This window comes from Brachyhypopomus gauderio, chromosome 3 (assembly GCF_052324685.1).
Source record: "Brachyhypopomus gauderio isolate BG-103 chromosome 3, BGAUD_0.2, whole genome shotgun sequence".
Taxonomy (NCBI): domain Eukaryota; kingdom Metazoa; phylum Chordata; class Actinopteri; order Gymnotiformes; family Hypopomidae; genus Brachyhypopomus; species Brachyhypopomus gauderio.
The window spans coordinates 3,747,206-3,767,651 of NC_135213.1; the positions used below are offsets into that span (position 1 = coordinate 3,747,206).

Consider the following 20,446-nt stretch of genomic DNA (forward strand, 5'->3'; position numbering starts at 1 on the left):
ATGACAAGCCCTGGTTCAATACCAAACTGAAGCAGCTGCGCCGGTCTAAAGAGGAAGCTTTTAGGAGCGGGCACTCTACAACAAGGCACTCAACAGAGAGATCAGAGCTGCTAAGAAGAGCTACTCCACCAAGCTGAGCAGACTGTAATCTTGATGGGGCCATAATCTGCTCTGGCCCCATCCCAATGCGGCGCGGTGATGAGCAGTACAGCAGGCTCACGTCGCTAAACCGCTGGATGTCCAAGTGGTGTTCAGAAAATCAAGTGGGCTTTATTAATAATTGGGAAGAGTTCGAGGGCAAGCCTGGTCTTTTAGGCAGGGACGGTGTCCACCCCACCCGGGATGGCGCTGCCCTGTTATCTTGCAGCATAGCCCATAGCCTGTTAGCTAGTCGGCAGAGTAGCACTAGGAGCTGCTGACTGTCCAGGGTCGCGACCAGGCCGCAGACTAACGGGTTAAACCTGTCTGCGAGCTGCTTAGAGGCGTCACCAAGATCCCATAGGATTGAGACTGTGTCTGTGCCCCGGGTCAAATTAAACCATAAGAAAATAGTCCGCCCGAAGTTTTTAACTAATATTCAGACTTCACATCAAATTAGTACAACCTATATGACCGATCTGAAAATTGGATTAATCAATATTCGATCGCTCAACTCAAAAGCAGTTTTTGTAAATGAACTTATAACAGACCAGAAAATTGATATTCTTTGTCTAACTGAAACGTGGGTTCAATCTGGTGATTATTTAACTCTAAACGAAGCCATTCCTGTGGGACATAGTTATATACATAGACCTAGACTGTCAGGCAGAGGAGGTGGAATATGTATAATCTATCGTGATTGTTTAGAAATTCATCAGAAATACTTAGATATCTCAAACTCATTTGAGATGCAGTCTATTAATGTAATTAGTCCATCTGAAAATAAAAGTACATTCTCCCTAACTAATGTATACAGACCACCAGGGCCTTACTCAGATTTCTTAAACGATTTCACCGATTTTGCAGCAAATTTAGCAGTATGTAGTGACAAAATAATAATGGTAGGAGACTTTAACATACACTTTGATAATGCGGAGGATCCACTGACAAGGGCTTTTACTTCTATATTGAACTCTGTCGGCATTAAACAAAACGTAGTAGGACCTACACATTATCGAAATCATACCCTAGATCTAATATTAACGCTGGGTATCGACGTAGATAATATAAACATACTCCCGCAAACCGTAGCAATCTCCGATCATTATTTAGTAAAATTCGATTTTCACCTTAACATAAATACCCGCCCGTCTCCTCGGCAGTGTATAAAGTGCTCGATAAATTCATCAACATCAACACAGTTTATTGAAACCCTCCCCGACTTAACTGCTTTAGCCCACTCGCCATCCAATCCAGGAGAGTTAGATAGTCTAACCGACTACTTAGAGAATACCTGCAGATCAGCTCTAGATATAGTAGCTCCACTAAAATATAAAAAAGCTAGATCCAAAAAGCTCGCCCCGTGGTACACTGACCAAACTAGAAACTTAAAACAAATAGCACGTAAATTAGAGCGGAAATGGCGATCTACCAAATTGGAAGTATTCCACTGTGCCTGGAAGGATAGCATTATTGACTACAAACGGGCACTCGCTAAAGCACGCTCAGCATACCTAGCCTCACTGATAGAGAAAAATAAAAACAATCCTAGATTTCTTTTTAATACTATTTCTAAACTTACAAAAAATCAAGCAGGCACAGAACCTCAGATTCCAGTAAACCTCACTAGTAATGTATTTATAGATTTCTTTGATAATAAAATAGAGAATATTAGACAAAATATACAACCCTTTATTAGCAATACAACTGGTATGTCATCTGGTTTGGTTGATATTGAAACTTGATGCTTTTCATCCACTCCCAAAATCAGAATTAGAGAAAATAATTTCTTCCTTAAATTGTACTACCTGCACACTAGACTCAGTTCCCTCAAAGTTATTAAAAGAGGTATTACCAGCTGTAACTGAACCTCTTCTAACTATAGTTAACTCATCCATTACAATAGGTCACATGCCCAAATCATGTAAATTAGCAATTATCAAACCTCTGATCAAGAAACCAAATCTTGATCCGACTGTCCTATCTAATTATAGACCCATTTCAAACACATCATTTATATCTAAGATCATAGAAAAAGTTGTTGCCCAGCAATTATGCCTATAATCTGCATAGGAATAACACATTTGAAAAGTTCCAATCTGGTTTTAGGCCCCATCACAGTACTGAAACAGCATTAGTTAAAGTAACAAATGATCTCCTCCTTGCATCAGATCAAGGCTATGTATCACTGTTAGTGCTTCTTGATCTTAGTGCAGCTTTCGACACAATTGATCATAGGATCTTGCTAGAAAGGTTAGAACGCTGGGTTGGAGTCTCAGGCACAGCCCTTTCATGGTTTCAGTCTTACTTAACAAATCGCTATCAGTTTGTAGAGGTCAATAATATTTCATCCAAACGTACAATGGTTAAATATGGGGTCCCGCAAGGCTCCATCTTAGGACCACTATTATTTACATTATATATGCTACCATTGGGCACAGTTATAAACAAACATGGTGTCAATTTTCACTGCTATGCGGATGACACTCAACTTTACATATCAGCCAAACCCGATGACAAACTCAGTTTAGGAAAAATTGAGGCCTGTGTAAGAGATATTAAATGCTGGATGTCTCTAAACTTCCTACAATTAAATGAGGACAAAACAGAAGTTCTCCTTGTGGGCCCTAAGGCCGCAAGACAGAAAATTCCAAATTTAATGCTTAATCTTGCAGACTATCCCATTACACCTGGCACAGTAGCCAAAAACCTAGGCGTCATACTCAACTCCGACCTATCATTTGATAAATATATAGATAATACTACTAGGATAGCTTTTCTACATCTCCGCAACATTGCCAAATTAAGAAATGCATTATCACAGGATGATGCAGAAAAATTGGTGCACGCCTTTGTTAGCTCTAGACTAGACTACTGCAATTCACTACTGTCAGGATGTTCAAATAGGAATCTAAATAAACTTCAAGTAGTTCAAAATGCCACAGCTAGAGTTCTGACCAGAACTAGAAAATTTCAGCATATTAGACCAGTCCTATCAGCCCTGCATTGGCTCCCAGTTAAATTTCGTATTGATTTTTAAATTCTATTATTAGCATATAAAGCACTACACGGGCTTGCTCCTGAATACCTCCAAGAACTTATTTCCTACTATGAACCCTACGTCAACTAAGATCACAGGGTGCTGGTCTGTTATTAGTTCCACAAATTAACAAGGTAACAGCAGGGGGAAGAGCCTTTTCTTATAAGGCCCCCCAGCTTTGGAATAATCTTCCTAAATGTGTCCGGGACTCTGACACAGTCACAATCTTTAAATCTAGGTTGAAAACCCACTTATTTAGTCTAGCGTTTGATAATTAATATCCCCCTTAGATAAAGGTACAGATCCAGGGGTTCATAGACGAAGGGTTTTATGGTAGACTGGGGTGCTGGTGCTGTCATCCTGTCACTGCTCGTGGTCACTCAAGTTTGTTGACAGTGCAGTGGACAGATGCCACTGTCTCAGAATGCCCCCAAGCCTATGTTACCTTCTGGTTCTGCCTTTTTTAGCTAGGCTGTAATAATTTAACTTAGTGCCGGAGTTGCTGCCACACTCCAGAAATGTTTATAATTTTACCTGTCCTGTACATGTCCTCATACAGAGCTAATTTTCCCTGTTTCATTTCTCCACATGGCTGCCCGCCTGCTTGAGGAATAATGAGATGAGGAGAGACAAGCGATCCATCCTGGGCCGGCCACCTCCTGCCTAACCGGATGCCTACACCATGATGGACATTATTGCATCTTTTACATTCTGTCTACATTCTGTCTATATTGTTGTTGTTGTCATGGTGACCGGTGTCGGCCAGAGGAGGATGGGCTCCCCCCCTGAGTCTTGGTTCCTCTCAAGGTTTCTTCCTCATGCAAAAAACTAGGGAGTTTTTCCTTGCCACTGTTGCCTTTGGCTTGCTCCCTGGGGGCTAGGACTCGGCACTTATAAAGCTGCATTGTGACAACAACTGTTGTAAAAAGCGCTATATAAATAAAATTTGATTGATTGATTGATTGATTGACTGATGTCCACTAATGAGCCATCAGCCATTTGGAGATGCCTGCACAGTCTCTCAGGCTACAAAAGAACCCCCACCAGACAATGGGGGGGTCATCAACTGGCTGATGACCTTAACAGCTTTTACTGCAGGTTTGAAAAGCCCAGCTCCACCCAACACCAATTCACACCCCCCTGACTCTCAGTCACCCATCCAGCCTGCCCTGAAGATCAGTGAAGGAGAGGTGCACCGACTCTTCAAAAAAGCAAAGTGTGAGGAAGGCACCAGGCCCAGACGGAGTGTCACCTTCCTGCCTGAGGATCTGCGCAGACCAGCTGGCTCCTGTCTTCACAGAGATCTTCAATAAATCACTGGAGCTGTGTGTCGTACCGTCGTGCTTCAAACGCTCCACAATAATACCCATCCCCAAAAAGCCCACCATCACAGGACTGAACGATTACAGACCCGTTGCACTCACCTCCGTGGTCAGGAAATCCTTTGATAGGCTGGTTCTCACCCACTTGAAGGAGATCACCAACCCCCAGCTAGACCCCCTGCAGTTCGCTTATCGAGCCAACAGGTTGGTGGACGACGCAGTGAACATGGGTCTTCATCACATCCTCCAGCACCTTGACCATCCAAGTACATATGCAAGAGTTCTGTTCTTGGACTTCAGCTCTGCGTTCAATACGATCATCCCCGGACATCTACACACCAAACTGACCCAACTCAGTGTGCCAGCCTCCACCTGCCAGTGGATCACCAGCTTCCTCACTAGCAGAGAGCAGCAGGTGAGGCTGGGAAAGATCACCTCAGGAACCAGGACCGCCAGCACAGGAGCTCCACAAGGTTGTGTTCTCTCCCCTCTGCTCTTCTCACTCTACATAAACGAGTGTACCTCCACTGACCCCTCAGTCAAAATCCTGAAGTTTGCAGATGATTTGACGGTCATTGGTCTCATCCGGGACAGCGATGAGTCTGCTTACAGACGGGCTGTTGAGCAGGTGGTCCTCTGGAGCAACCACAACAACCTGGAGCTGAACACAGCAAAAACAGTGGAGATGAGAGTGGACTTCAGGAGAAGCCCCCAACCCTTCCAGCACTCACCATCCTGGACAGCACTGTGATGACCGTGAACTCCTACAAGTTCCTTGGCACAACAATCTCCAAGGACCTAAAATGGGACTACAACATTAGCACCATCATCAAGAAAGCTCAGCAGAGACTGTACTTCCTGCGTCAGCTGAGGAAGTTCAACCTGCCCCAGGAGCTGATGGTGCAGTTCTACACCACCACCATTGAGTCTGTCCTCACTGCATCCATTACAGTGTGGGGCAACTCAGCTACAAAACACAACACCCACCGACTGCAGCGCATCATCAGGGGCCTCATGTACGAACGGTGCGTACGCATTTGAACGTGAGAAAGTGCGTACACCCACGACACCTTCACCTCTGGCGTACGCATGTTTCTAATGTGTTTTCGTCAATTAGCGACACTTAAAGGTGATGCATTGAAATTACAACCTTCATGCACACATTGTAGTAAGCCCTTAATGGGTAAAATAAAGTAAATTAATCAGACTGCCTTTCACTGCCTTACTGAAATAATCATTCAATGTGTTTCCACTTAGCCTAGATTATATAAACATGCATTAAGTGGCACTTTCTGACCAGGGTTAAAAAAAGCTTAAAGAAAACCTCTGGTTAAATGTAAACTTGTATTCTATTAAACCAACTGTTTTTCATAATTTTGTCTGTGTGTTTTTCACCATTAATAAAGTTGTTGTAAAATAAATATGTTGTTTTGTCACTTGTGATTATACCCTTTATTGTGCCCTATAATACAGTAATGGGTGTTGTCTAGGTTTACAAGCAGTTATATTTTCAGATGAAATACCAATATTTGTACAAACTGTTGAATTGTCTGCTACTAATACTAAAGTAAAATATGTACAGGTTTAACAATACAGTGGGATACTGTTCAAGGTTGTCACTGGAGCACTATTCATTTTGAGACAACAAAATAACATGAGAATATACAAAGATCTTGGGTTTAAGTTGAAGAGTGTGTTACTGTTTATCTACATGTCATTAAGTATGCGAGTCTCGAATATTGTGGGTGTTCCATAGGAGCATGAGTTGCTGCAGCTCTTCCTAAATAAAACAAATGTTCAGGTGTGAATTGTAATAAGTTAAAACAAACAAACAAAAAAAAAAAAACTCTTTCATACATATAGATTGCAAAATGTAACATATGCTCACCTCTATGATATTTAGACAGTATTAACTTTTTGTCCAGAAAGTTTCCTGTAAAGCAGTCCAAATCTTTCAGCTGCTGGAAGCGGTTCATCCAGTCTTGGGCGTGCTGTTTCCGCATGAATGCCCACCAGCTTTCTATTCGCTGGTTATGGTTGCTGGAACCATAAATATAACAGTCTCTCGCATGTTGATCGTCACCTTCATACCGAAGGAACCTCTGTATTTGTTCCATTGTGCAGTTCTCTGTTCCTAAGTCCGTACGAATTTTAGAGGGGGTTCGCACTCTCTATTCAACTTTGTTGATGAAGTAACTGGCCATCGATTGCGCCGTTGACGCATATACCGTACGGTTTCAGTTTATCATAAGAGCCCACATGCCATGTAAAGTTGGGACCTGGATTTCTGTACAACCTGCGAAGAAGGCGATTTCGGCGTCTCAACTGTACTTCCCGTGGATCCAAAACTTTTAATAAAAGTCTGACTGTGTCTTACGTGACAACATACCCAGCTTGTAGACATTTAAGATGTTGTAGTTTGTACCCATGAAGTTTTCCGTGTCTGTCAAGATATTCGGTTAGGAATAAAGCAACGTCTAAGAGGTCTTATTTATGTTTACGCCTGTATAAATGCTGAAACTTCAGAATCCTTCGCAGTGTTCGAATACTTATTGAAATGTCATCGATGCCTTTCATTTAAGCCAAGCATAAAGTAAAATTTGACCAACTGTGACATTGAGAAAAATGCTGTAGTGCATTTGGGGAGCCTGGGAGTTTGGAAAATAAGATCGTAATAACGAGATGCTGAAGAATTTTTTTAACCTTATTGGCAGCAATACGCTTCCGTAGTGTTGAAACAATTAATTGAACAAATAATTCTATAAAAGACATTTTTTAAACACAATATCCACATTCAGGCTTCCTAAATCACTTAAGAGCTCTCCCTTTTAGCAATGCCTTTCCGTGTCTCCCCCATAAGCATCTACCCAACCCTCACACGGCCAAAGTCATGGGCATTTTTATTATTATACACAAAATTATAATAAAACAACACAAATAATTTGCTAATCAGTTTTACAGTTTATGTGGGTAATTATTTAAAAATATATAATTATTTATTACATTTTACAAAAAAACTGGAAATGGTTGATGGGAAATATTTTGTGTTATGTAGATATCAGACAAAGGCGCCAATTTGTCAAAATAACAGTGATCAATATGTCTCCTTTTTTACAAAGAAAAAGCATCTGATTGTAGCCTACTAAACAACTGATACTTGAAGCAAATGAAGGCAGCGGCAGTGGAGTTTGCAAATCTATGTATTAAGCTGAAAGTTTTCTGTTGTATAGGTTTTGTTAGGCAACATAAATTAACACATTCATTTGTGAAAGAAGAAACGGGAAGTTCCCCATTACCTGTGAAAAATGCCCATCTGCATTCATGTAATGACAACACTCAGTAGCCTATAACTCCTTCTCGTACTTTACGGTCTTTTACTGTCTTAATTGTAGGCCTATATTGATTATAAATTATTTATTTATAAATTACTAATTGCAAAATATATGCAACAAGGCCTGCAGACAGTGGAGGGTAAACAGAAGTTAACATGACTGTATATTGGATATGAATTATATCAGTTGGCTGCGTGACTTTTTTCCATTGAAAACTCACGTTTAGAGACAAATAAAATTCAAATTTCATTCAACATGTGCTTGTAATTTTTTTATAATAATGAAGTGTTCCACGTTCCAGTGTCGTCGTCCCCCCGCCCCCAGCACTTGCCCCCCCCAAATGTCTGTGCACGCCACTGATATGATTACAAAGCCACATAGTGGCATAACAAAATAACTAACAAACTTAACAGCTTGAACCTGACAAAATACAGGGGAAAAAAACCTACATTGTTCACTCAGTGAGTAACCTCTGCAGCTTTTTTTTCTCTCTCAGCTTTTTAGAATGTTTTATATTCATTTCCATGTATTACCCGTTACGTGAATGGAATATTGTTGGAGGGCTGATAAAATATAACAAGGTGCAACTAGCCTAAAAGGGTGTTTTTTAAAAGGGATGTTTTTACTAGCCCGGCGAGCAGGCTAGTGTAAGGCTATGTGTAATCCATATGAGTTTGCAGTCATTGATCACTACTCTGACTAAAAAGAGTTTGTTTAATACTGTTTTAGTTTTCATTCAGTGCACGCTTTGTAAATATGCAAATAGCTATGTCACTTCTGTGGGGAGATGGAAGCACATGATGAGTCAACTTTTATATAAACGTAATAAATCCGAAACAAGGACATGTTTTTCCTTTATGAGAATAATCTCAGAGTAATATTACATAGCCGTGTGTAAACGTTTCATTCACTTCAGTTCAGCCCAAACCGTCTGTTATCATAAGAGCACATTACAATAAAGCTGTTTTATTGTGTAGGAAAATTATGTGTAAAAGAATGCTAAGGTATATTTTAACCACAATAGGCCTACTCAAGAATGAAAGTTCATATATTCTAATCAAATAGTTTGTGTAATCCTTATATAATTTGACTAGCCTTAAAGTATTAACCAAATTTCTTATATTAATCACTTTATGTTTTGCTTACATTATATTATTAATCAAGTTGCTTATCAAGAATGTCTGTGAAAGTGCTTGTATGCTCTTTCCAATACTCTAAGGGCGTACTCACACTAGGCACGGTTTGCTCGTTCCGTGCTGGGGCCCGGTTATCCCCCCTCCCCACTCCCCCGCTGGCCTGCACTCACACTCGCTTCAGCAACCCGGCCCGAGCACGCTTACGTCATCACAACGCCGCTTTATTTGGAAAAAAGCGCGCTCGCACAACACTATAGAGTTCACGATTCTCTTTTTATTGTATTTTTGGAGTCGTTTTGGGAGTGCAGAAACACGGTGCAAGCACAGATTTATCGATAATTTAACACAACGATTGTCTGCTAATCGCTTTGCCGCTATGACTGTTTAACGTGAGCGTCGCATCACTGATGTCATGTTTGAGTTCCAGCGAAATGAACCAATCAGACGAGGCACCAAGCGGGCCCGGGCACGGATAGCGCTCACACTAGAAGCGAACCGTGCCCGAGTCCACATGAATCGTGCCCTGGCCCACCTCTTCAAAGCGGGCCCGAGCACGGTTAACTGATCCGGGCCCGGGCACGGTTGGAGCGCTCACACTAGCCAAACGAACCGTGCTTCGGCAGGCAACCGTGCCCGGGCCCGGATCACAGAGCCTAGTGTGAGTACGCCCTAAGTGTCTGCAGTTTGCTAAAAACGGGATGTGTAAGATGAGTCTCTGTACGTCAGTTTGACCAGGTCAGCAAGCGAAGACCTCGCATCCAAAACGGGAGAAAACAGCTGTAGGTTTAACGTATGTGCAGCTCCTATGTTTAGCAGAAAAGGGGGCATGCCTAGAATCATATATAATGGGGGAGAAGCAGACAGGTGTCAGAGCTACACTGGATGACACGAATAGACCTAGGCTGTCATTCTTGCGTACTCTCTGAGATCTCTATTATTTCTTTATTATTTCTTGTGTGTATTAGCTTTAATAAATAATTAAAAGACACAAGACTGGTAACGTTATTTTTGCATCAAACGGACGCATTGCGCTAAGACGGGAGAAGAGAAAGCGCGACATTTTTTTCATATATGGTCATATGGTTAGCTTGATCATTGGTCTTATCACTGACCTCGCGTTTAAAGCCTGGTTAACGCTGGCGCAAACTACCCGACGCTGCAGCGAGGCGAGAGCTCGGGTCAGTGAAGCTATGAGTGCGGGATATTTCTGAACAGGCATCTCAACACAAGTCTTAAGAAAGCGAAAGACCCAGAGAGCGCCTGACAAGTTGCTAACAACAAACACAGCGCTTGAATTGCGAACGCTGCCAAACCGCATTTTTAGAATAAAAGTTTTTAAACAGTTTCCGCCTTTCCTGTGGTTTAATTTTTGGGTGAAATAAATCTCCCTGTTTCTGATATTGGGTGGGACACGCCCCCCCCCCCCCCCCCCCCCCCCCCCGGTTCCTACCCCCCCCCCCCCCCCCCCCCCCGGTTCCTACGCCAATGTTACAAAAACATGCGTGATGCAAATTAGGCGATGACACCATTTTGTGACTTTTATGACAGCCAATAGCGACTTTCCTTACTGAGGAGTTGGCAACGCTGCTCTTACAGACAGAGAAGAGACTTTGATGAATCCACGTATGCAGCAGTCGGTGCGTGTGGGAGAGTTAAAAATATTGAGTATCAATATTGGTATCGATATTTGGATCGATCCGCCCACCTCTACCTACCATTAGTGATGGGCAGACGAGGCCTCATGGGTGTATTTCCCCAAACTGCCGACACGGTGTTGAAACAGTGTTGCTGTATCACTTAATGGCGACATCTACTGGATTTAAAGAGTCATTGCAGGCAACTTCAATAAAAACGGGAAACGGACTGAACAAGGTCCATTCACAAGTTTTTATTTAGAAACATGAGCTGCTTTAAAATATTTGGGCTCAGGCGATTGCGCCGTTTACATACAATTTCTCCTGCTTTTGAAAAGACCCTTTCACAGGGCACTGATGATGACGGCGTAGGCCTACATAGATATTTCATTGCCAGTTTATATAAAGTAGGGTAATGAAGTCTTTGTGTTTCCCAGTATTTTAATGGATCCTGTGATCTTGGTGTGTTCGCCTCAGAGATGTACCTTTGTACCTCAACAATTGAATCAGTGGTGACATTTGATTTGGACTGGCTCTCCTTGACGTCCATGTCCAGCTGCTGCCACAGGTTGTCATCTGATGAATAAATTTAATGCATCTACATTACTAATTACGTATTTCTAATCACATGGAATGATTTGCAAGAATAATAAAATACAAATAAACACAATTAACAATCATGAAATACCTGAACTGGGAGCAGACGTTTGAGTTGAAGGTCCAGCTTGGTCATCTTCCATTTGTACAAAGGTACAGCCTTTCTCATTTCCGCTGCGCACTCCGATTTTAATGGTTTCACTGCTTCATTGGCTTTTGACGCACTTAAGAATGCCATCGTCTTGAACCGAGGGTCCAGCAGTGTTGGTATTGTCATTACACTTAATGACTCCAGGTTGCACAGTGTTTCTAGCAGTCTTCTTTTAAGGTTTTCCACAAGATTAATAGCAATTTCCGTGGTTACATTTAATGCATTTCATTGCAGTGAGTGGTGCAACATTTTAAGCATTGGGATTACATTTGATCCAGACACTCTTTTTTCCTCAGAGAGCTCCACTGTTGCTTGATTAAATGGAGCAAGCACACGGAGTGTCTCCTCTATGATTTTGTAATCATCTGTAGTTAGCTGAGGTATATCACTTTTTAAAGAGGCCAGGGATACCAACACCGACTCCTTCTGTTCCACAATGCGTTCCAGCATTATATTTGTGCTGTTCCATCTAGTTGACACCTCAGTCATTCATTTCTTCACTGGTCCTCCCATCTGTAGCTGAACTTGTGCCAGCTTCTCTTTTGCTGTAGTCCTGGTTCTAAAGTATGTTACTATCTGCCTTGCTTTATTTCGGACATCAGTGAGTGTCTCAATTTGGTCGCATGATTTTCGAACTGTTAAATTTAAAGAATGCGCTATGCAAATCGTGTGCCTGATTTGGAGCTTTTTGACACATGAAATCATGTTTGCAGCTGCATCTGTGACCAGACATGTCACTTTCTCTGCAATGGCCCACTCTTCTATTAAGTTTGATTTTACTTGGGCCATATTTTCAGCGGTGTGCTGCTGAGGAAAGTGTTCCACTCCCAGCATTGATGTACACAATGTGTGGTTCTCACTGTCCACATAGTGACAAGACACAGCCAGGTAGGCCTCCATGTTGATGGATGTCCACATGTCCGACGTTAGGCTCACTGCAACTGCACTCTTCAGTTCTTTTTTTACTTGCTCCTTTTACTCCTCATACCTCTGGCTAATCATGGTCTTGATAGCCTAACATTAGTAACATAAATGGAGTACATTAATGAATGACAGCACAGAACATGCATATACGTTGTTAATGTGTATTACACCCATTCATCAATTTGTTTCACGTACCTTTCTGCTTGGCAGAACATATGAGGGCTCAAGGAGTTGGAGCAGCTCTCTGAACCCCTTGTCTTCCACAAGGCTAAGCGGCTGACAGTCTGTAATTATCATATTCACTACAGCCTCATCAATCGCCTGCTTTCTGGAAGCACCAGGGTTGATCACGTGCGTGTCAACCGGTTCTTCCTTCTCATGCTGGGCACGATAATGCCTCAGCATTGTGGAAGTGCTTCGGTTACAGTAAGACAGCTCCTGGGAGCAAATCCTACATTTCACCTACAAAAGAAATAAAAGTTAAATGTAATAAAGGTAAAAGTAAAACAATAAAAAATATCCTTGATAAACAAATTAGAATAACCCAAAAGAAAAATATCAACAGTGAAAACGAGAGCTAAATAATAATTTACCTTATTCTCAGTGATGAGATCAAAATGATCTCACACGGGAGAAAACTTTCTCTTCCTTGGTTGATCCATTGTATTTAATGACAAGCCAAAAAAACCAATTCAACGCAAAGAACACAAACTCCATCCAACAAAACCCACAAACGTGTCGATACATTTTCTCCCTTATAAATACAATTTGGCACGTTCACAACCAAACTCCTCAACGATACAGGAACTGTGTCGGTCACGTGGTTTTCCTTAACGTGATCCGCGCACCGACACGGGGTTTTGCCTTGTTTGCTCGGCACATGCGCCGAGGTTTCAGTGTCGTCAGACCCATCGCTACCTACCGTCACCATCGGACATTACAGACCACAGGTTTCCTTATTCTCAATATCAACATCGGGCGTTTAGTGGAGTTTGTTGTCTCCTGTTTGGAAGTGTTGGACTACTGGTTGACCTGTAAGTACTTAACTTAGTAATACGTAACACTAACACCTTTTAACCAAATCTTAACCAGACTATTTTGTTAGTTCCGTTACCTCACGGTTGAATCTCGTGTCTTGGCGGAAGTTGGGGGAAAATTCAACGTGTTAAACTGTTTTTATAATGGACGTTCTAGCGCAAACTAACCCAGCCAGATAACGTAGCTACTTATTTGCTACTATACGAATATAATTCTGTTTGGTTCTTTTGTTTAGTAGCCCAGTGGTTCCTGTTACTAAAATAAAAGCTTATGTGCTGGTTATATTGTACGGGTGTATTACAGTAGCTTTAAAGTACGATTAATTGATTTTATGCTGTTTGATTTGATTTAGTTTGGTTATTCATTGTAGTATTTTTACGTTTAACAGGGTTTCCACGGGTCCTTGGCCCTGGAAAGTTTTTTTGAAAACATGCATAAAAGACAGCCGTCCTTGAAGGTCCTTGAATATTTTAGGGGGGTTGAAATTTCACATGTATGAAGACCGCAGTCAAGGAATAATAGGGAACAGTTGGTAGAAAGTTAATATTTAGAAAAGATTGCTATGAAAAAGATTGTCATGATGTTTTAAATTTCTCATCCTTTTGTTGAAAAATATGATCTGATATGATCGTAGTTATAAAGATTTTAAGAAAGTCTGCAAAGTGATAACTTTAGCATTGATTCAATAAATCAAAAATGTCATTTCATATTCAGAGTTGACTGTTTTGATGCCCATGTTAAAAGTGAATGATTGTAACTTAGTTGACTTCCAAGTGTAATAACAAGATTATCACTAATGGTATGAGACAAAAGATATAATAGAGATTCTTTCAAGAAACATCCTAATACAAATCATAAAACCACAATGGCTTGTCAAATGGCCCATTTATTTCTTTTGATACCATTTTATTTTATGCGGAAATTTTAAGTTCAGATTTCTCTGATGCCATAAATGTAGTCATACTTTTAGCAAAATACCACATTCTCTACAGTAAGTGGAGTGGTTAAAATTCTTCTTTCCCCATGTATTTTTCAAATCAGTATCCTTACCATTTATCTATGTTTCAGAGCAAACAAAATAAATGACGGAAATAACATGTATTATTTGAAGCTTGCATGTCAATGTTGTCACCCTAAGTGCATGTAGTCTTGGTAAAAGTCGTAGTGATCTGTGAGATCGGCATTTGAGTTTTTGAGAACCCATCTGTCATTTTCTCCAGTTGTTTATATATTGTTATTTATCAGTGACAGCCAATATGAGATCAAATATACATTTAACTAAAACATTATGTTAGTGTTTAGTGGAAGCAATGCTTTAGTTCAGGCATGTCCAAAATCCGGACCGGGGGACAATTAGGGTTGCAACGGTATGAGATTTTCACGGTATGATAACCATGAAACCGGTTACCGCTGCAACCCTAGGGACAACAGCCTGCCAGCACAATATAAAATGCCCTTGTAAAAAAAAAAAGCTATTTTATATTTCACCAGAAGATGGCAGCAGATCTCGCCTATACTGTAGATCTCGAAAATTTTTTACAGCTTTTACAGATATGGCATTTAATAAGAAATGGCACAGAGATCTATGTTGAGGAACAGTTCAAATAAAGTAGATGTGTTAGATCTACACCATGGGGGTTGGCATTTGGGCGTCTGCTACCTGTTGTTGCTATAAATGCAATGCGTCTTGAGATCGCGGTGCGTGATTTCAAAATAAGAGCGGATAGCACGATTGGAAAAAAAAAAAGATTCATAAAAAAAAAACACTTTTTAAAACAGCTCGCAGGCCAGAAATAGATGCGGGCCGCTATTTGAGTATTGTACCTTTTGGATTTGGATATCTAATGCAGCCTTTGTTATTTTTGTGTCTTTGAACAGGCTCCCAATCTCATTACACACACAGGATGGGTTATACATCCTTTTACATCCCTTTAGTATTAACACAGTATCTCCCAATCTCATTATACCCACATAGACAGAGTTATAGACCCTTCTGAACAGGACAGTAACTCTTATATGGAGTATAATACAGTGAGTCTCCGCTTAACGACGGGGTTAGAGACTGAAAAGTCAGCTGTAAAGCAGTTTTCGTCGTTAAGCGTAACCCTAGATTTAGGTACGCTTTGATTGTAAATACAATATAGAAAAACTAACAATGTTCTCGTGCGTGCGTACAGCGTGAGAAAGACCGATCGCGTTGCCGAGATGGGCTGTGGAGGAGGCTGTGCTGCCTCAACTTGTCGTACAGAACACTCCACTACACTCCACAACACTCCACTGTGCTGCTACTGCTCCTCCGCACACCGCACGAAAAAAGTCGGTCATAATTCCGGTCCATTGTTAACCAGACCCGTCGTTAATCGGGGACTCTGTACTGCCAAAACGGTGTAAACAAACAACATATTCCACAATTATACTATTTGAAAGCAAACATAATGTGATCTGAGTTTGTAAGTTGCGTTTTTCATTTGAAAAACGCTTTAGTTACATACAAACACAACGTGATTATCAAATGAAAACACGACTTAAAAATACAAAATGCGTTGGTTGTAAATTCATATGTGACTTTCAAGCAAATGCACAGTAACTTTCTAATACATCACACTACACGTACAAATACATACATACAAAAAATGTCCTTTGTGGGTCATGTGACTTTTTGCACACTTTTAGCAGGAGCGCTTTCTAAAGAGGCCAACATAATTTTTACCTTCAATCTACCTGGAAACATGGCACATTGAGTAATCGTGTGCACAGGTGAATTTTCTGTGATATGTTGGTGCTGCCCATAGATTAATTCTCTGATGCACAATAATTTAAAAGATCAAATCACACTGCTGGAACTCACAAGGAGCTTCAACAGACCAAAGCATCTCTGCAGCACCATGAGAGAGAAAGGAAGGAAAAGCACATCTTTGAAAATAAAGTTGATGAACCCTACAAAATAAAATTCCCTATAGACTGACATATAGAGTGGCACTGAACCAAACAGAGAGAGATATGCATCACAACATAGACAAGTGTTTTCATTTTAGTGCAGTAATGAAGCCTAGCACCGTCTTCTGATGGTCTTCAGCATGAATGTCTTTAGAACATGGGTTAAAATTCTCCATCACCACGATGGATTTTCGTCATTTTATAGGGAAAAAATAAATCAAATCATAATAATAAACCACATGCATGCGCTTCCTATCTGTTTTGAAGCCGAAATATGATCCTCTCACTGGCACTCATCAGTGCGGGATGGATGACTTGTGGGTCATCCCGCATTCTGATTTTCAGACATTACATAGAAAAGTTCCCTCCCTCCTGCCTTAAGTCCAGTTTATTTTGGTCAGTTTGGTGCAACCAAACAAGTTGAAAATATAAAGACATTGCTCCGATTCAATCAACATAAACTTCATACAGACGGTTCCCGGGTTACGAGGTTCCCGAGTTACGATTTTTCGTAGTTACAACACATCTCCCATTTACTGTATAAAGCCTTGTTTGGACTGAAGTGGTTCTGCGTCGTAAACGGAACTTGGTGTTTGGTGTGCGCGGCGGAAGAATACAAGGTTACGCGGCTCGGGACCGAGGAGGACGCTGTCAGGATAGGTGTTGGGATAGGATAACTTTATCCGTAGGACCGCTTGTATTTCAGACATCAGAAGAGCTTCAGAGGTAGATGTAAGATAAATTCAGTATTTTATCTTTATTCTGATGAAGTAAAATTTTTATCAGAAATATAAGTGTTTTTTTGAGCCAGTACAGGTGGTCAGACGATCTGGTTCATCATGGTCGCTTGTTACATACGATGTAAGGCGTAATACTTGAACAAAAGCACATAATTTAGGTCCTAGTAAACCAACACGAAATATTGATTAAATATTTTACATATTCAATCTAACTATAATCATTATACTTGTAATTCTTTTAAACTTTATTTGCATAATTTCTTTGAGTTGTCTTGTATCCGATAATTTTAATAACAGTAATAAATAAAAAAATAAATAATGAATTAATCATGCCTACATACCTGTTTTTAACATATTGTGTCTAATTGTGTTAACAGAATCTTTAGGTTACAGCATTTTCTCAGAATATTAATAGAAATTTTGTTTTTTTATTTTTATTTCACCATAATGATTACCTGACTTATTTACTAATTAATGTAAAGATTAATCATTAAGTATTCATTTGTTCATTCATTTTGAATATTATAATGTCATGTCCATACTATAAACTGACTACATTTTAAATTTTACTTGAATTTGTAGTGAAATATAGAGGTTATGGTTATCTATATTGAATAATCTCTCCACCGATCACAGACTTTTCTTCATTTAGCTTTAATACAGTCTGAGAAAAAAGGCACATTTTTCTTCCATTTAAAATGTCGTAACCTTTTTTATTTCTAACCTATTTTAACATGGACGGTGTTCTGTTTGTATTTAAAGGCTCTGTTCAGTGGTGTGATTTAAAAAGCCATTTTTGGACTTTACATTTTTTTGTAACATACCTACTTAAAGCAGGTAATCTTACTGCTTATGGTTGTGTGATAGTGAATTTGACAAAAACGAGAGCTTCATACCTTTTAAAACTCACCAAGATTCACTAAATTTGACTAGATCTTTAAATAATTTTCTGGAGGAGGACCCCCAGATACCTCTGTACATTTATTGCTCAGGTGTTCCATTTTGTCACTTCATAGATTCTTTCTTCTCTCCTTACACAGGCTGTTTAGATTAATATACTTTATAAATGTGTGTATTGTGTAGAATTATGCAAAAGAGGCTATATCCAAACTACACCACATTTTCAGTAATTGCTGGCATTGTCTTGCCAGGAAATTTTTTTAGGTCAAATGAAAATTTCTTGTTTTAACCCATGCTTTAGAATGAATGTCCTTAACATTATCTAGAGCCCAAACAGTTTTTGTCATGATTGTTTCATCTTCATCTCACAATGAATTTGCAATGTCTTTTTCCTCTAGGAATCAATGCTGTCCACTTTCCTAAACACGTAAACTTTACCTACATAAACACATTTATCTGTGAGGAGTATGTCAGACTGCTGAAATCAGTGAACATGGAAAAGGAGAAAAGCTACAACTGCTTAAAGTGTGGAAAGAGTTTTACTACACAGGGAAGTCTTCAGCTGCACCAGCGCAATCACACAGGAGAGAAGCCATATCACTGCTCAGAGTGTGGGAAGAGTTTTATTCATCAGAGTTATCTCAACATACACCAGCGCATTCACACAGGAGAGAAGCCATATCACTGCTCAGAGTGTGGGAACAGTTTTACTACACAGAGTAATCTTCAACGGCACCAGCGCATTCACACAGGAGAGAAGCCATATCACTGCTCAGAGTGTGGGAAGAGTTTTACTATACAGTGTAATCTTCAACTGCACCAGCGCACTCACACAGGAGAGAAGCCGTATCACTGCTCAGAGTGTGGAAAGAGTTTTACTCAAAAGCGTAGTCTCAAAAAACACCAGCACAATCATACAGGAGAGAAGCCATATCACTGCTCAGAGTGTGGAAAGAGTTTTACTGAACAGAGTGGTCTCAAAAACCACCAGCGTATTCACACAGGAGAGAAGCCATATCACTGCTCGGAGTGTGGGAAGAGTTTTACTGAACAGAGTAATCTTCGACGGCACCAGCGCATTCACAGAGGAGAGGAGCGATATCACTGCTCAGAGTGTGGGCAGACGTTTTCTCATTGGAGTGGTCTTCAACGGCACCAGTACATTCACACAGGAGAGAAGCCATATCCCTGCTCAGAGTGTGGGAAGAGTTTTACTGAACAGAGTAATCTTCAAGTGCACCAGCGCATTCACACAGGAGAGACGCCATATCACTGCTTAGAGTGTGGGAAGAGTTTTACTAATCAGAGTAGTTTCAACGTACACCAGCGCATTCACACAGCAGAGAAGCCATATGACTGCTTAGAGTGTGGGAAGAGCTTTACTCAAGAGGGTAGTCTCAAAAAACACCAGCAAAATCATACAGGAGAGAAGCCATATCACTGACTTCCAATACACAACACACTGCACAATACCACAAAAGATCAGCATAATTTTTACGTTCACAATAAGTTTCACTATAATATGCACCATCACCTTACAATAACCTACAAAGACTGAACACCAACTATTAAATACCAGAACGAAATTACAAATGAGACACAGCTGAAGGGGACGTAACACGGGGCGTGACTGAACAGACTAAAAGCTATACATGATTGAGAGGAAGGCAGGGCTAGACATGATCTCAGCATCACCTCTATTCTGTGACCTACAGACAGCATGGACTACACTTGCTTGCAAAGTGAACATACAAGTTACTGTGTGTTTTGGATTCCTGTAAAAATATTGAGCCTGAAATTTCAATGTGTTTCAATAATTTTATTCGTTTTTAATATGTGACTAAAACTGATGTGAAATGTGCATAAATGTTTTAACTGAGACTCCATGGAAACTATGGTGGTGTTTTTGACTTCTGAAAGTCTGTAAATGTTCTAGAGACAGAGTAAATCAATACTACACAAACAGACCTTTTAGTGTTTTTTGTCTTTAGTTTGTTACACTCACATCACGCTTGAATGTCTTGAACATATAACAATCGAAACATTACTTGGTAGCAACTAATTCACTGATAATAAATACCACTTTGCATTTATACAATATGAATTACACTATATTGTGATTGCATTATTTTACTTCCCCTGGCTATATCTCCAATAGCCTACATATGACTTTGATCCATTCAAAGAAAGTGGTCAAATGTTGGAGTACAGATCAGCACACCAGGACGATGTACTTTACACTGCATTCCAAATTTTTATGCAAATTATATTTTCCCAGATTTTTCTAAATGGTCGATGCAAATGAGCCAGTATAATACCGTTTTTCTCAGTCGATTCGGTTCATTTCTCACATCATGATTTACATTGGCATCACAACTAGTGCATTTCTCAAAACAGTTAGTGCAAACAGCAAAACTCAATGAAATACCTGCAAAAGCACATACTTCACTCAAAATTCTTTGTTTTTCCCCCAAAAGCAAATATTTAGGTCAATCAGTTTGTCAGTTCCATTAGAATATCTAGTCTGTGTGCCATCGCCAGAGGTGGGTAGAGTATT

The 20,446-nt window shown here is 40.2% G+C and overlaps 1 protein-coding gene and 1 long non-coding RNA gene across 2 annotated transcripts; one reads left to right on the top strand and one right to left on the bottom strand.

The window, feature by feature from the left end:
* Positions 1-10,855: 10,855 nt before the first annotated feature.
* On the bottom strand, positions 10,856-13,049 carry LOC143509691 (uncharacterized). The gene is made up of 4 exons (XR_013129736.1): positions 12,868-13,049; positions 12,470-12,736; positions 11,291-12,364; positions 10,856-11,178 (listed from the first exon to the last, which is right to left on the bottom strand). It is a non-coding gene; the product is annotated as an uncharacterized LOC143509691 (long non-coding RNA).
* A 121-nt stretch (positions 13,050-13,170) lies between these two features.
* Positions 13,171-19,868, top strand: LOC143510022 (uncharacterized). Its single transcript, XM_076998983.1, has 2 exons — positions 13,171-13,308; positions 18,288-19,868. The coding sequence occupies exon 2, from the start codon at positions 18,383-18,385 to the stop codon at positions 19,331-19,333; it is 951 nt and encodes a 316-aa protein (XP_076855098.1). The 5' UTR covers positions 13,171-13,308; positions 18,288-18,382; the 3' UTR covers positions 19,334-19,868.
* The last annotated feature ends 578 nt before the right edge of the window (positions 19,869-20,446 follow it).

Excerpts from the sequence above, each read along its gene's own strand:
- LOC143510022 (XM_076998983.1), top strand. The coding sequence starts at position 18,383 with ATGGAAAAGGAGAAAAGCTACAACTGCTTAAAGTGTGGAAAGAGTTTT.